General features: G+C 37.9%; 1 protein-coding gene across 2 annotated transcripts in view; it reads right to left on the reverse strand.

Moving 5' to 3' along the window:
- The window catches only part of ryk (receptor like tyrosine kinase), a 294,692-nt gene that overhangs the window by 128,919 nt on the left and 148,642 nt on the right, over nt 1–17,131 (reverse strand). The window contains exon 9 of one of the 2 annotated variants that reach the window (XM_059951322.1): nt 6,894–7,019. The exons of the other annotated variant lie outside the window; for it this stretch is intronic. Within the exon in view, the coding sequence (XP_059807305.1) occupies nt 6,894–7,019 (126 nt within the window). The remainder of the gene's footprint in view (nt 1–6,893; nt 7,020–17,131) is intronic. 2 annotated transcript variants of the gene reach the window in all.

Raw genomic sequence — 17,131 nt, forward strand, 5'->3', positions numbered from 1 at the left:
TCCTAGACTGTGCAATTTGTCCTCGCAATTCAGACCTCAAGTCCAGGCAACATCCTTTTCTGCACTCATTTCCATTTAATTCCATCTTGGTAATACAATTTTACTCAATACTCCAAGTGTGGCCTCAGCAATGTCTTATAAAACTGCAACACAACTTCCCAACTTACATATTCAACACCCTGACTGACAAAGGTCAGCATTCTACATGTCTTCATCACTACCCTATCTACTTGTATCCACTTGGTCGCCTCTGTTCCCTAACACTACCCAGAGCCCTACCATTCACTGGTTTAATCTCAGAATTAGGCAACCAGGTAGAATACTTAATTGAAATCAGCTATCACAGGACTTGTGCCACCTGGCTCTACAAGTACATAAATTAGATATTGTTCAGTAAATCGTACTATGTTCATGAAGAGTGGACTTTGTTAGCTAAGACTTTGAAAAATGAAGTAAACACAGGCATGGCAAAGCTGTGCAGATGCGTCATAGCTGCAGTTTAACAAATGCACAATCATGGTCCAGTAAGAACATGGTGAGTCAAAATGGCCTATTTATGTGGCGCACATTCATTCCCACATAATGAAAAATATTCAATGGAGTAATAGGATGTACTGGATGCAATTTTCCAAAATTTCATCAATTTTATAACAGTTCCCAAATATCAAAACCCCAATATTCAAGGCAGAGAAAGTGAACTACAGGCCAGTAACAAGGAAAATACTTCCAGAGTGCTAATGGGGTACTTAACAAAAGGACTGTGTGGTGTCAATGTGGATTTTTGAAAGGGTAATCAATCATATTTGCCACAAATCATCAAGAGTTTTTTTCTGAGGTTGAAATTCGAATAGATGAGAGAAGACTGGTGGCACATTCAGACCATCAAAAGAACTTCATTGACGTTCCATGAAAGGAAACTATATAACATAAAACAATTACAGTACGGAAACAGGCCATCTCAGCCCTTCTAGTCTGTGCCGAACGCTTACTCTCACCTAGTCCCACCTACCTGCACTCAGCCCATAACATTCCACTCCTTTCCTGTCCAATTTTTTTTAAATGACGAAATTGAACCTGCCTCTACCGCTTCTACTGGAAGCTTGTTCCACACAGCTACCACTCTCTGAGTAAAGAAGATCCCCTCGTGTTACCCCTAGACTTTTGCCCCTTCCCTCAAGTCATGTCCTCTTGTTTGAATTTCCCCTACTCTCAATGTAAAAGCCTATCCACGTCAACTCTATCTATCCCCCTCATAATTTTAAATACCTCTATCAAGTCCCCCTCAACCTTCTACGCTCTAAAGAATAACCTAACTTGTTCAACCTTTCTCTGTAACTTAGGTGCTGAAACCCAGGTAACATTCTAGTAAATCTCCTCTGTACTCTCTCTATTTTGTTGATATATTTCCTATAATTCAGTGACCAGAACTGTACACAATACTCCAAATTTAGCCTCATCAATGCCTTGTACAATTTTAACATTACATCCCAACTCCTATACTCAATGCTCTGATTTATAAAGGCCAGCATACCAAAAGTTTTCTTCACCACCCTATCCACATAAGATTCCATCTTCAGGGAACTATGCACCATTATTCCTAGATCACTCTGTTCTACTGCATTCCTCAATGCCCTACCATTTACCACGTATGTCCTATTTTGATTAGATCATTAATGTTTATGACAAACAACATTGGACCCACTACAGATCCCTGAGGCACACCACTAGTCACCGGCCTCCAACCTGACAAACAGTTGTCCACCACTACTCTCCGGCATCTCCTATCCAGCCACTGTTGAGTCCATTTTACTACTTCAATATTAATACCTAAAGACTGAACCTTCCTAACTAACCTGTGTGGAACCTTGTCAAAGCCCTTACTGAAGTCCATATAGACAACATTCACTGCTTGACCCGTCAACTTTCCTAGCAACCTCTTCAGAAAATTCAATAAGATTTGTCAAACATGACCTTTCACGCACAAATCCATGTTGACTGTTCCTAATCTGACCCCGTCTATCCAGATAATTATATATACCATCTCTACAAATACTTTCCATTAATTTACCCACCACTGACGTCGAACTTACAGGCCAATAATTGCTAGGTTTACTCTTAGAACCTTTTTTAACAATGGAACCATATGAGCAATACGCCAATCCTCCAGCACATTCCTTGTTTCTAATGACATTTGAAATATTTCTGTCCGAACCCCTACTATTTCTACACTAACTTCCCTCAAGGTCCTAGGGTATATCGTGTCAGGATCCACAGATTTATCCACTTTTACATTCTTTAAAAGTGCCAGTACTTCCTCCTGTTTAATCATCATAGTTTTCATAACTTCCTTACTTGTTTCCCTTACCTTACACAATTCAATATCCTTCTCCTTAGTGAATACCAAACAAATTATTCAAAATCTCCCCCATCTCTTTTGGCTCTGCACATAGCTGTCCACTCTGATTCTCTAAGAGACCAATTTTATCCCTCACTATCCTTTTGCTGTTAATATAACTGTAGAAACCCTTTGGATTTATTTTCACCTTACTTGCCAAAGCAACCTCGTATCTTCTTTTAGCTTTTCTAATTTCTTTCTTAAGATTCTTCTCACATTCTTTATATTCCCCGAGCACCTCATTTACTCCATGCTGCCTATATTTATTGTAGATATCTTTCTTTTTCATAACCAAGTTTCCAATATCCCTTGAAAACCATGGCTCTCTCAAACGTTTAACCTTTCCTTTCAACCTAACAGGAACATAAAAATTCTGTCCCCTCAAAATTTCACCTTTAAATGACCTCCATTTCTCTATTACATCCTTCCCATAAAACAAAATTGTCCCAATCCACTCCTTCTAAATCCTTTCACATCTCCAATCAAAAATCTCAACCTTGGGTCCAATCCTATCCTTCTCCATAATTATATGTAATATAATGTAGTGTAATTCCCAACAAAAAGAAACCATAAAACTTACAGAAAAAAAGCTAAAAGTAAGGGATTATGGTACAGAAAAAAATAAACTTAATCTGAAGAGGAATTATGAAAGTATTTGAGAAAAGGTCCCCACATGAAATTTTATGTCCAAATTGAGAAGTGAATAATGAAATTTTTCAAGGTCTAAACAGGATATAATATCATTAAGCCATTGAGCACGAGTGGGTGGGGCAAAATCTCTCCACCTGAGAAGAACTAAGCGTCTAGCTAACAGAGAGGCAAAAAATAGTGTTTGATGTTTAGTCGGACTCAATTGCATGTCTGCCTCACCCAAGGTACCAAAAAGGTCAATCAGAGGGTTAGGCTCTAAGTGGCAATTAAGAATATGGGATAAAGAGAAAAAGACTTCTCTCCAGAATTTCTCTAGACTAGGACAGGCCCAGTACATATGAATAAAAGAAGCCTCGCCCCCTTTACACTTGTCGCAAACAGGACTAATGTCAGGATAAAACCGTGACAATTTAGTTTTAGACATGTGAGCCCTATGTACAACCTTAAACTGTAAAAGACAGTGGCGAACACATAAAGAGGTTGAATTAACTGGCTTAAGAATTGAATCCCAAACTGCACCAGATTAAGAAATATTTAAATCATGTTCCCAAGTAGTTCTAATTTTGTTAAAGGAAGCACACCTCAAGGTCATTAAATTATCACAAATAGAAGATATTAAGTCTTTACCCAATGGATTACTAGAAAGAAACAGGTCCACAATGTTTTCTTGGGCATCTCAGGAAAATTAGAAAAAAAAGGGTTAATGAAATGTCTAATTTGAAGGTATCTAAAGAAATGAGTATTAGGTAGGTTAATCTTTACAGACAGTTGTTGAAAAGTTGCAAAACGATTATCTATGAAAAGATCTTCAAAGCACCTAATGCCCTTTCTATACCAATCATGAAATGTTGAGTCTTGCATAGAAGGTAGGAAAAGATGATTGTGTAAGATAGGACCAGAGACAGAGAGAGAGAGAGAGAGAGACAGAAACCATGAAGGGCATTATATTTTCTAAACTGAACCCATATTCTCCAAGAAGTGCAGAAATTGAGAGATAAAGTCGGCCCTCCTTATCTGCAGGTTCCGCATATGCGAATTCAACCAACTGTGAATCAAGAAAACCCAGCAGTGCTCTTCCAACACTTGTTCGAAAATGTACAGACTTTTCTTTCCTTGTCATTATTCCCTAAACAATGCAGTATAACAACTATTTCACATAGCATTTACATTGTATTAGGTATTATAAGTAATCTAGAGATGATTTAAAGTAGACGGGAGGATATGCGTAGGTTATTGTGGATGGGGATTGAAAAAAATTGGAAGTTCTCTTACTAAGTAAGTCGGAACAGGTACATCCGGTATTATTTAGCGTCAGTTAGTCAAATGTTTGTCTTAGTATATAGTATATATTTTACCTTTCTATGCATATAAAACACTTAAGAACGTAAATACAAAGTACACCGCAGATGCTGTGGTCAAATCAACACGTACAAACAAGCTGGATGAACTCAGCAGGTCGGGCAGCATCCGTTGAAATAAGCAGACAACGTTTCGGGCCGGGACCCTTTGTCAGGACAGAACTTAAGAACATATCTTTCAGCGCTGGGCTTGGGAATGGAAGTTCTCCAGTTCGATCCAGTGACAGATCACTCCCGAGTGCGCTTGCCATCTGTGCCTGATTGATGTGGAAGATCAAAAACCCAAAACCCAATAATTAAACCACTGCGTTGCTTAGCAATAATTGTAGCTTTCATCGGGGCAGGGTCTTTCTCACTTTATCCTTTAAAATTGTTCCAATCGTTGACCGACTGTAGCCTAATGCTTTTCCAATGACCCATTCGGATATGCCCATACATGGCTTCCTCCACTGCTATGATGAGGCCAAACTCAAGTTGGAGGAGCAACACCTCATATACCGTTCGTGTAGTCTCCAGCCCCTTGATATGAACATTGAATTCTCCAACTTCTGGTAATTCCCTGCCTCTCCCTTCCCCCATCCCACTTTCACTCTAACTACTCTTCTAGCTGCCTATCACCTCTCTCGTGACTCTGCCTTCTTCTACTACCCATAGTGTTTTCCCCTTAGATTCCTTCTTCACCTCTCCTGCCTACCCTCCCCCACCCCTTGATCTTTCCTCTGATTGGTTTTCCACCCTCCCCCCACCTTCTTTATGGGGCACCCGCCCCCTCCTTCCTCAGTCCTAACGAAGGGTCTCGGCCTGAAACATTGACTGCTCATTTCAACAGATGCTGCCCGACCTGCTGAATTCATCCAGCTTGTTTGTATGTGTTAAATTCAATGTATGATGTTGGCACTAGAGAACCCTCCCCCCACCCCCAAATCCCAAAACAAGATAGCTACCAAAAAAAAGCAGCAAGTTCTTTGGAAAGAAAAACACCCCAAAACCCAACTTCCAGTTTCGTAACATTATCATAAGCTCCACTTAACTAATAATTCAAAACCTAGAGAACTTATGCACTACGAACCAAAGTTATACATAAAGAGAAACAATTCCATCAAAAAGTATTAAACTTAATTCAAAATAATAATCCAGAATAGCCTACCCGTGAGAAGCTATGAGGAAAAAAAATACAGTGATTTAATAAGAAAACAGAAAAAGAACCAGAAAGAAGAAAAATTTTTAAGAAGTACTTAACGGCCATTTTAAATAATCAGATCGAGTCTGATGAAGTCGAAATGGCGGGGAGACCTTCAATAAATTTCTGAGCTTCCGTAACCGAGTTAAACCATTGTTTGTCCCCAGTATTAAGAGTTATTCGGAGACTGGCTGGGTAACGCAGATAGGGTCTGAATCCACGATTGCAAAACTCCTTCATAACTTCTTTATTCTCGGCACACATCTTCAAAACTTGAGGAGCATAATCTTCACTGATATGGACAAAGTGACACCTGAAATCCAATTTTCCCCTCCAACGTGTTTCCGTGATCAGGTTTTTCACATGATAATGATGCAAACAGGGAATAACTAGATGTGGCCTAGAGCCCAACTTGGGCTTGGCCAGAGATGTACAGTACACTCTGTCTAATTCGGGTGGGGTCAGAAGATTTCCTTCCCAAAAATCTCACAGAGTACAGAAGAAAAAAATTCAACAGGAGATCCCTTTTCGATAGCCTCTGACAGACAGAGAATTCGTAGATTATGACATCTACTCGGGCCTTCGAGATCAGTTATTTTGGATGTTAACTTGGTGTTTTGCTCAGTCAAATTGGAACAGATGGCTTCCAGCTGCTGAACGTGGCATTTTGATTTTCAGACGTAAAACTCGAGATGAGATAAACGTTCAGCATGATCCTCCACTCTGGCATTAATTTGATCCAATTTTGACTCCAATGAACTGAAAGAAGACTATATTCAGATATAATTTCTTGTCGATGCTGTTCCAAGATAGAGACAATCTCGGCAAAGGAGAGAGAGACAGTCGCAGTTGTAGAGACTTCTTTTTTCCCAGATTTAGGAAACTTTGCCACCATTGTAGGACTGGCAAATTCGCAGGCAGGTGAGAGAGCAAAAAAAATTAACAGACTGGGGTAAAAAAAGGAGATAAAGAATGCGGAGGTAAGAAATAAAACAAAGCAATAGTTTTAAGCAACTAAACTATCGCCATCTTACCGGAAGTCCAACAAAATATTTTTAGCTTAATTTAGTTGAACTACTGCAAACTGTCAGCACCATTATGCAATTAAACACACAATTTTCAATTAAAGTTAATTTCTTGTTTCTCCAAATTCCAATCTGATACAAGTAGTCTGAAATTACATTTGTGTTCAGCTTCAAGTGATCTATGAGAACCACCTAAAATTTTTGAGGAAGCAATACTTTCAAAAAAATTTGCTGTCCAAAAAAAAAGTCTTCCTGTATAGTTCAAGTCAAGCTAAATTCATTACCTTCCTGAAGAACATCTTTGAGAGTGACCCTCTCTCTGGAGATAGCTATGTCCTTCACTTTAGCTTTTGCCTCTGATAGTGTAACACTTTTAAGATCATTCTTTTCTATCCGGAGTGTTGGGTAACCTGGAAAGAAAAAGTAAATGCCAATATGCTACATATCTACCTTATTCAAATCTCAAAGGTGTTTAATTGTATAAGTAATGAAAAATTACAACAATCGAGGTAGCTGGAGAAACCAACAAGTAATGAGGAAAACAGCTTTGATACCTCCTATTCTATCTGCCCACCAAGGAACTACGACCACCACATCCACCTCCCCATTATCTTTGCTCTTTAACTGATTCTACTCAACAGAATTTGACCACCACCCCCACCCCGGTCCCAACCACTCTCCTCCTCTCCCTCCAATTTAGCCTAAAAGCAAACCACGGTTAACAACCCAAACGACTCAGAACTTTACAGTAGAGTTATATTAATAGATTCTCTGGAAAACGGGATGTTAATTTTTAATACCTCAGCATACAATTAATTCACTTTTTAACATATCATACAATTTGAATATAAATTGCCCAGTAAACCAGGCAAGTGGAAAGTAAACACAAAGTGAGGCCCTGTAAGTAGAAAGGGAGTGCAGGTGGACCTGCAGACAGTAAACAAGGTTGTCAAAGGATACAGAAGGGTATGAATAAGCCAAAATTATGGGTGGAGAAATTGCAGCTGAAGTTTTATCTGGGCAAGTGTGAATAATTGCACCTTGGGAGATCAAATGTCAGGGGAAAGAATCAAGTAAATGTGTACCTAGTATTCCCAAATAGTTATTTTACATTGGTTATTTACCAAGGAGAATAATGTAGAGAAAATTAAGATTCCTATGAAACATGCTATTAGTTTCAAAGTAAATATGCAAAAAGATAGCAACACACACAATATACTGGTGGAACAAAGTAGGCCAGGCAGCATCAAAAGGGAGAAGCACTGTCAATGTTTCGAGACCCTTCGTCAGGATATAGATGCTGCCTGGCCTGCTGTGTTCCACCAGCATTTTGTGTGTGTTGCTTGAATTTCCAGCATCTGCAGATTTCCTCGTGTGTGCAAAGATGGGTCTGGTCTACGGGTTGAGATTCTAAATTGGAGAAAGGGCAATTTTGAAAGAATCAGAAATGATCTGGCAAGTGTGGATTGGGACAGGCTTTTATTTGTCAAAGGTATATTTGGCAAGTGGGAGGCTTCCAAAAGTGAAATACTAAGCTTGTATGTGCCTGCCAGAATGAATGGTAAGGATAACAAATTCAGGGAATCTTGGTTTTCAAGTGATATTAAGGCCTTGTTTAAGGGGAAAAAAAGGAGCTACATAGCAGGTATAGGCAGAAAGGAACAGATGAGGTACTTATGAAATGCAAGAGAACACTGAAGAAAGAAATCAGGATGGCTAAAAGAAAACATGAGGTTGCCCTAGCAGACAACGTCATGGAAAATCCTGAGGGTTTCTACTGATATGTTAAGAGGAAAAGGATTGCAATGAACAAAATTGGTCTTCTGGAAGATCAGAATGGTAATCCATACATGGAGCCAAAAGAGATGGGGGAGATCTTAAATTAATTTTTTGCATATGTATCTACTCAGGAGGTGGATACAGACTCTTATAGAAGTGAGAGAAAGCAGCATCGACTTCGTGGACCCTACTCGGATTACAGAGGAGGATGTGTTTGCTGTCTTGAGGCAAATTAAAGTGAATAAATCCTCAGGATCTGACAAGGTGTTCCCTCAGATCCTGTGTGGGGGTAAGTGCAGAAGTTACCAGGGACCCAGCAGAGATATTTAAATCATCCTCAGCGACAGTAGTGATACCAGAGGATTGGAGAATAGTTAATATTGCTCCATTGTTTAGAAAAGGCTCTAAACATAAATCAAGAAATTATAGTATAGTGGGAGAAGCCAGACAGTGGTAGTAGATAGTTGCTTCTCTGACTGGAGGTCTGGGATTAGTCGAGTGCCACATGGATCGGTGCTGGGTCCATTGTTGTTTCTCATCTATATCAATGATTTGGATGATAATGTGGTTAACTGGATCTACAAACTGGCAGATGATACCAAGATTTGGGGTTTAGTGGACAGCAAGGAAGACAATCAGAACTTGCAGCTGGATCTGGAGACCATCTGGCAAAATGGCAGATGGAACAATGCAGATAAGTGAGAGGCGTTGCACTTTGGTAGGACCAACCATAGTAGGTCTTACATAGTGAACGGTAGACCAAAGTGATCTGGGAATACAGGTCCATAATTCATTGTAAGTGTAATCAATGGTAGAAAAGGTGGTAAAGAAAGGTTTTGGCATATTGGCCTTCATGAATCAAATTGAGTACTGGAGATGAGGTGTTATGCTGAAGCAGTTTCAAGTGGAACTGCTGTCTGGAGTGAAGGCATTTTACTACTCGGGGTAAAGAGAGGCAAGACTGCACAGGTGTATGATGTCAGCCAGTAGAGCAGGAAAAGTTTTAAAAGGCAAGGAATCTTCGGTGGTTTTAGATTCAAAGCAAGAAAGCTGTGGGTGGAATGACTAAGGAATTCTGGAGCGAAGGCATTTTACTACTCAGGGTAAGGAGAGGCAAGACTGCGCAGACACGTGATGTCAGCCAATAGAGCGGGAAAAGTTTAAAAACAGCCATATTCAGCGGGCAGCGGAGTGAGAGGGCTTTGGCTCAACAGGCTTGGGCGGTAACAGGATGAGGCAAGGTAGTTAATTGCACAGGTAATTAACCTGTGTTAATTGCAGAAAAGAAGTATGTGTGTGAGGCCGGTGTTCTGTGCTCGGTGTCAGATGTGGAAAGTCCTGGTGTCTCCCAGCCTCCTGGACGGCCAGTGCGTCAAGCTGCAGCTCCTAAGGGACGCGTTAGGGAACTGGAGTTGCAGCATGGTGACCTTCGTCTGGTCAGGGAGAGCAAGGAGGTGATAGAAAGGAGTTATAGGCAGATGGTCACACCAGGGCCATGGGAGACAGACAAGTGGGTCACAGTCAGGAGAGGGAAGGGGAAGAGTCAGGAATTGAGAGTACCCCTGTGGCTGTCCCCTTGAACAGTAAGTACTCTTCCTTGAGTACAGTTGGGGGGGGGGACAGCCTACCTGGGGGAAGCAACAGTGGCCGTGCCTCTGGCATAGAGTCTGGCCCTGTGTCTCAGAAGGGTAGGGAAAGGAAGAGAAAAGCAGTAGTGATAGGGGACTCTATAGTTAGGGGGACAAACAGGCAATTCAGTAGATGCAGGAAAGAAACTCGGATGGTAGTCTGCCTCGGGACTCTGCCCCCCGCTCATGGACATGTAAGACATAGCTGCTTTCTGTCCGCCTTTAATCTCTCCCTTTTCCAACTTAAACTTTGAAATTTCAACTTTATTCAGTTGGATCTGTAGAGCAACAGTTATAACTATGACTACTTTAAGGGGCACCAGGCGAAATCCGGACCCAGCTAACGGAAAGTCTAAAAAAGCTGACGAGTTCTTGAAAGAACACTTTTGGGTGAAGAGATGAGAGTCTCAAATCAGCAGTATCAGCACTGAAATAATTAGAAGAGAAATTTGAAGAAAAATTTGACTCTCTGAGCCTTGATCTTAAAGAAGTTAGTCGAAATGCTGACCTTTCTTCTCGTTTGGAAAAGGCTCAACGAATCGTGGATCTGAAAGCTTGGTTGCGAGGGAATAATATTCGAATTGTTAGATTAAAAGAGAAATCAGAATCTGCTGACACACTGGATTATTTTGCTAAATGTTTCAGTCTTTATTTCCGGAGGTTTGTTTGCAACTCCCGGAGGTTGAAGTGGCTCACAGAACCGGTGCTTTAAAACTTTTGGATGAAGGTAAAAACAGGCATATTGTTGTGCATTTTTTCCGTTTTAGAGACAAAGATCGCATTATTAAGCTTGCAAGAAAACAAAGCTTATTTCACTTTCAAGGTTCGGATATTCGCTTTTTTGAAGATTTTCCACGCAAAATTGTTAAGAAGCGTGCTGTATTCACTCTGGTTATGACATTAGCATATGAAAAAAAGCTCCTTCCATCGTTACAATACCCAGCCAAATTAAGGCTTTTTGTCAAAAATTCTGGAGCTCATATTTTTGATGATCCAGCCAAAGCATTACATTTTATTAACTCTTTGTCCGACGAGTCCGAGTCTGAAGCCTGAAGTTTGAACGATCTACAACAGTTTGATTGTCTCGTGGCGTAAAGTGGTGAAATTGGAAGATTTGATTGTTATAGAAAGTCTTTACCTTAAAATGTATTTTTATCTCTGAAAAAGACTGGTTTGGATGGTTTTAACCTCAGAAGACATAGTGGGAAAACTGTTGAAAGACTGTAGATAATTCTGAACCATCTAGAATTTTTTTTTCTGCAGCATTTAAACAAACTGTTTTTTTTTGTTTGTTCCGTATGCTTTTGTAAAGTTTTTTTAAGTAATTACTTGGACTTTTTACGTTTTAAAGATAGGTTGGATAATTTAAAGATGGTGATTGTTTTTCTTTTGTGCAAATATTTCAAGAAATGTTTTGGAAGTGTTTTTCTTCCCCTTATCTAATATTATGAAGGTTACTTTCAAAATTGAAGGTTGTTTTTTTTTCTATAAAAAAACTGTTCCTTCCAATTTAATAATATTAAGATTCATGTCAACTGTAATGAGTTGTATGATTGGTAGAGGGAGACAGAGATTACTTTTTTCATTTTTTTAAATTATTATTTAGGTAGGTGGAGATTATTACCGCTTCTTTGCTTTTCTTGGGGTTTGCGTCGATTGATATTGACTTATTTCTGGGCTTTTTAGTTTGGGTGGGTTTTTTTCCTTTTTTTATCCTCATAATGGAATCCCGGAGCATACGCAAATGATCATTATTGTTGTTCATCTCCGCCATTTTCGATTATCTTATCCTGACATGCATCTAACTACTCTTTTTAGATACAAAGTCTCATGATATTATCTAAACAGTTAAATGTTTTAAGCTGGAATGTCCGTGGTTGGAATCATCCTATTAAGCGTAAGAAAACATTTAAAATTATTAACCGTATCCAACCTGATATAATCTTTGTTCAAGAGACACATATCAGTTTACGTGATAAGAATCGATTTTTTAAATCGTGGAAGGATCCTCAGTTTCATGCAAACTCTCAGAGTAAAATTCTATTTTTATTGATTCTAATATCCCTTTTAATCAGGAGGACATTATAGCCGATATTAATGGTAGATTTTTGATTGTTAAAGGATTTATTTATAAAAGGAAAATGGTTTTGGTTAATATTTATAGACCAAATGTAGATGATCCCTCTTTTTTTAAAGCTGTCTTTGCTCTGTTACCTGATTTAAATGAATATATGTTATTAATGGGTAGTGCTTTTAATACTTGTTTAAATCCTTTAATGGCTAAGTCATCACCCAAACATCAATTCCCTAATCGTTCTGCATCACTTATTAATTCCTTTTTAATTGATTATGGTCTAATTGAAGTATAGAGGCATATGCATCCTAGCGATAGAGAATACTCTTTTTACTCACACGTTCATAATGTATATTCGAGAATTGACTATTTTACAGTTGACCTTCAACTTTTATTTAATGTTCAGAAATGTGAGTATGATGCAATTGCTACCTATGATCATGCTCCTTTAAATGTAATATTTGGACTGAAAGATGTTGCTTCTACTAGACCATTTTGGCATTTTCCAGAACACGTTACAAAGTTCAGAATTTGTTGAGTTTATTGAAACTCTAATAAAAGAATTTTTTCTCTTTAATAATACAGGAAACGTCTCAAAGTTAGTAATTTGGGATACATTAAAAGCCTATTTATGTGGTTAGATTATTTTGTATATAGCTAAACTGAAGAAACAAACAAGAATAGAATTAGATAAACTCTCTAAACAATTAAAGAATTAGATAACATTAATGCAATCTCTCCAAATGCTGTTTCATTTAAAAGAGTAGAATTACAATCACAATATAATTTATTATTAACATAGCCTATTGAAGGATATTTGCTTAAATTGAAAAGTCAATTTTATATTTTCGGGGATAAAAATAATAAGCTCCTAACCTCCCAATTAAGAGCAGCTAGAGCTAAAAGGCCAATTTTAAAGATTCTTAAAAATAATGGAGATACAGCAAGTAACCATGAAGACATTAATATTTTTCAAGATTTTTATTCTGATCTTTATAAATTCCAATTTCCTGCAGATTCCTCCAAAATTAAGGCTTTTTTTTACATAAATTTAAATTTCCTCAAATTTCTGCTGAAGATCCAGAATGCTTGATGCTCCAATTATTGAGTATGAAATTCAGAAAGCTATTTTATTAATGCAATCAGGTAAAGCTCCTGGACTTGATGGTTATTCGGTAGGATTTTACAAAAAACTTGAAAGATTACTTTCTCTGTATCTTTTGAAAATATTTCATGCATCCTTTGAGAAGGGTAGTTTACCTTCTTCCTTTTATGAAGCATCTACTTCCTTAATCCTTAAGAAAGATAAAGATCCTACAGAATGTTCATCACTATTAAATGTGGATGCAAAAATTCTCTCTAAGGTAATGGCTAACTGCTTGGAAAATATTTTAACTGAAATCATCTCTACGTATGAAACGGACTTTATTAAAGGCCATTACTCTTTCTGTAATGTTTGGCGATTGATGAATATTATATATTCACCAATATCTAAGCAACCTCAATGTGTTCTCTCTCTCGATGCAGAAAAGGCATTTGATAGAGTTGAGTGGCCATATTTTTTTAAAGTATCAGAAAAATTTAGTTTTGGTAATAATTTTAATAGGTGGATTCAAATGATTTATCTCAACCCCATTGCCACGGTTATTACATAATTTTAGGTCCTCTTTTTTTTCACTTTCTCGTGGTACTAGACAGGGATGTCCATTAAGCTCTTTATTATTTAATCTTGTATTGAAGCCTTTGGCTTTCACACTACATGAAGCTAAAAATATTCATGGCATCTCTATGAATGGAACCATGCACAAGATACCTCATTATGCAGATGATCATTTGATGTTTATTTCGAACCCTGAGGAATCAATTCCTAATCTTTTGGAAACACTAAAAAACTTTGGTAAATTCTCAGGATATAAAACTTGAATAAAAGTGAATAGTTTCCATTAAATGCCCGTTTTTATATATTATAATATTCTTTTTAGAATTGTTAATACTTTTAAATATTTAGGTATTATAATTACTAAAAAATATAAAGATCTTTATAAAGTTAATATAGTTCCTTTAATGGACTCCATGAAACAATTATTTTCTAGATGGAATCGACTCAGTCTCTCTTTAATAGGCCATATCCATGCTGTGAAAATGATGATTTTACCTAGATTTTTATATATTTTCCAAAATATACCTATCTTTTTAACTACAATTTTTTTGATCAAATTGACTCTTATTTCTTCCTTTATTTGGAACAATAAAAGATCAAGAATTATTAAGTATAATTTACAAAAATCTAGCAAAGATAGTGGACTTGCACTTCCTAATTTAAGACCGTATTATTGGGCTGTTAATATCAGACAACTATGGCTATATTGGCTATAATTTTTGGCTATATTGGCTCAACAAGAGCCAAAGACCATTATGGGTTGATTTGGAACTAAAAGCTGTTAAACAATTTCATTTAACTTCAATATTAGGAGCTCCATTACCTCTACAACTCTCTAAATTCCAAATTTAAATCTTTACCCTGTTATTAAACAGTCCTTACCGATTTGGTTTCAGTTTCGCAAAATTTTTAATTTTAAACAATTTAAGCTGTCTAGTTTTCTATATCAAAACTTTTTATTTAAACCTTCAATAATCAATCCCATTTTTCTCCTAAGGAGAAATAAAGGGATCCGTTCTTTTACAGATTTACTTTGTGATGGTCAATTATTGACTTTTGAAGAGTTAATTAATAAATATTCTCTCGCTCATACACATTTTCTGCAGTATCTTCAGGTTAGAAATTTTTTACAATATTTATCTAAGTTTCCATATTTGCAAGAATCTGATTTGCTGGATACCATTTTGAAGTTGAATCCTTTAGTGAGAGGTTCTATTAGCAGAATTTATTATTTACTTTTGTTAGAAAACGAGAACCTCTCACTAAAGATTAAACAAGATTGGGAGAGAGAACTTAATATGACTTTTGTTAATGAAGATTGATCGCGAGTTTTGAAAAACGTAAATAGTTCCTGTGACAATCACTGTTTAATTCAGTTTAAAATTGTTCACCGTTATTACCTAACAAAGGAGAGACTATCTAAAATATTCCCTAGTATAGATAACCACTGCAATAGGTGTAAAACTGAAGTAGCTACTTTGTCACATATGTTCTGGTCATGTTCTTTATTAAAACCATTTTGGAAATCTTTATTCTCTACAATTTCTAAAGTTCTGAAAATTAATTTACAACCTAATAGATTGACTGTTCCATTCGGAATACTTCGCATCATATTCAGGGTATTTCATCTTCGGATCAACATGTAATTGCATTAGTTACATTATTGGCAAGAAAGGCTATTTTATTAAAAGTGGAAAGAAATTTCTGTCCCTACAGCGATTAAATGGTAGTCTCAGGTAATGTTATGTCTCTGTTCGGGAGGAATTAGCAGTAGACATTTTGATCCCCGGATCGACTTTGCGGGGGGGGGGGGGGGGGGGGTAGTTGTTTTTATATATATGTATAGGATGGTAAGACGTATTTTTCCTTTTTTTTTGTAGTTAGTGGGTTTTTTCCTTATTTAGATAGGGCTCTTTTTTTTCTTCTTTCCCTGACATAATTTTTTTTTATTTTTATATACTACCATCAGTTTTTATTTTCTTCAGCTTTATTAATTGTATATATATTAAATTGTTGAAGTTTTGTATCATATTTTAGCTGTAGAAGATTATGTACCAATAAGAAGATACTAAAAATGAAAAATGGTAGTTTGCCTCCCAGGTGCCAGGGTCCAGAATGTTTCAGACTGCATCCATGATAACCTGCGGTGGGAAGGAGACCAGCCACAGGTCGTGGTACATATTGGTGCCAATGACATAGGTAGGAAAAGGGAAGAGGTCCTAAAAGCAGACTACAGGGAGTTAGGAAGGAAGCTGAGAAGCAGGACCACAAAGGCAGTGATCTCGGGATTACTGCCTGTGCAACGTGATAGTGAGTATATGAATAGAATGAGGTGGAGGATAAATGCATAGCTGAGGGATTGGAGCCGGGGGCAGAGATTCAGATTTCTGGATCATTGGGACCTCTTTTGGGGCAGGTGTGACCTGTACAAAAAAGACAGGTTGCACTTGAATCCCAGGGGGACCAATATCATGGCGGCGAGGTTTGCTAAGGCTATTGGGGACAGTTGAAACTAGAATTGTTGGGGGGTGGGAACCAAACTGAAGAGACTAGGGAAGAGGCAGTTGGCTTACAAATAGAGAAAGTTTGGAGACAGTGTGTGAGAGAGGATAGGCAGGTGATAGAGAAGGGACGCGCTCAGACAGATGGTTTGAGTATTGTGAACAAAGCGGATGAGCTTAGAACGTAGATCAGTACTTGATGGCTCAGGGACAGGAATGGTTACTTGAAGTGCCGACTATCAGATGTTTCAGAAAGGACAGGGAGGGGGGCAAAAGAGGAAGGGCTTGGCACTGTTGATCAGAGATGGTGTCACGGCTGCAGAAAAGGTGGAAGTCATGGAGGGATTGTCTACGGAGTCTCTGTGGGTGGAGGTTAGGAACAGGAAGGGATCAATAACTCTACTGGGCGTTTTTTATAGGCCGCTCAATAACAACAGGGAAATTAAGGAGCATATAGGGAAACAGATCCTGGAAAGGTGTATTAGTAACAGAGTTGTCATGGTGGGAGATTTTAATTTCCCAAATATAGATTGGCATCTCCCTAGAGCAAGGGGTTTAGATGGGGTGGAGTTTGTTAGGTGTGTTCAGGAAGGTTTCTTGACACAATATGTAGATAAGCCTACAAGAGGAGAAGCTGTACTTGATTTGGTATTGGGAAATGAACCTGGTCAGGTGTCAGATATCTCAGTGGGAGAGCATTTTGGAGATAGTGATCATAATTCTATCTCCTTTACAATAGCATTGGAGAGAGATAAGACCAGACAAGTTAGAAAAGCATTTAATTGGATTAAGGGTAATAATGAGGCTATAAGGCAGGAATTTGGAAGCTAAAATTGGGAACAGATGTTCTCAGGGAAAGGTACGGAAGAAATGTGGCAAA

Source organism: Hypanus sabinus, chromosome 2, assembly GCF_030144855.1.
Source record: "Hypanus sabinus isolate sHypSab1 chromosome 2, sHypSab1.hap1, whole genome shotgun sequence".
In the NCBI taxonomy this organism is placed as follows: domain Eukaryota; kingdom Metazoa; phylum Chordata; class Chondrichthyes; order Myliobatiformes; family Dasyatidae; genus Hypanus; species Hypanus sabinus.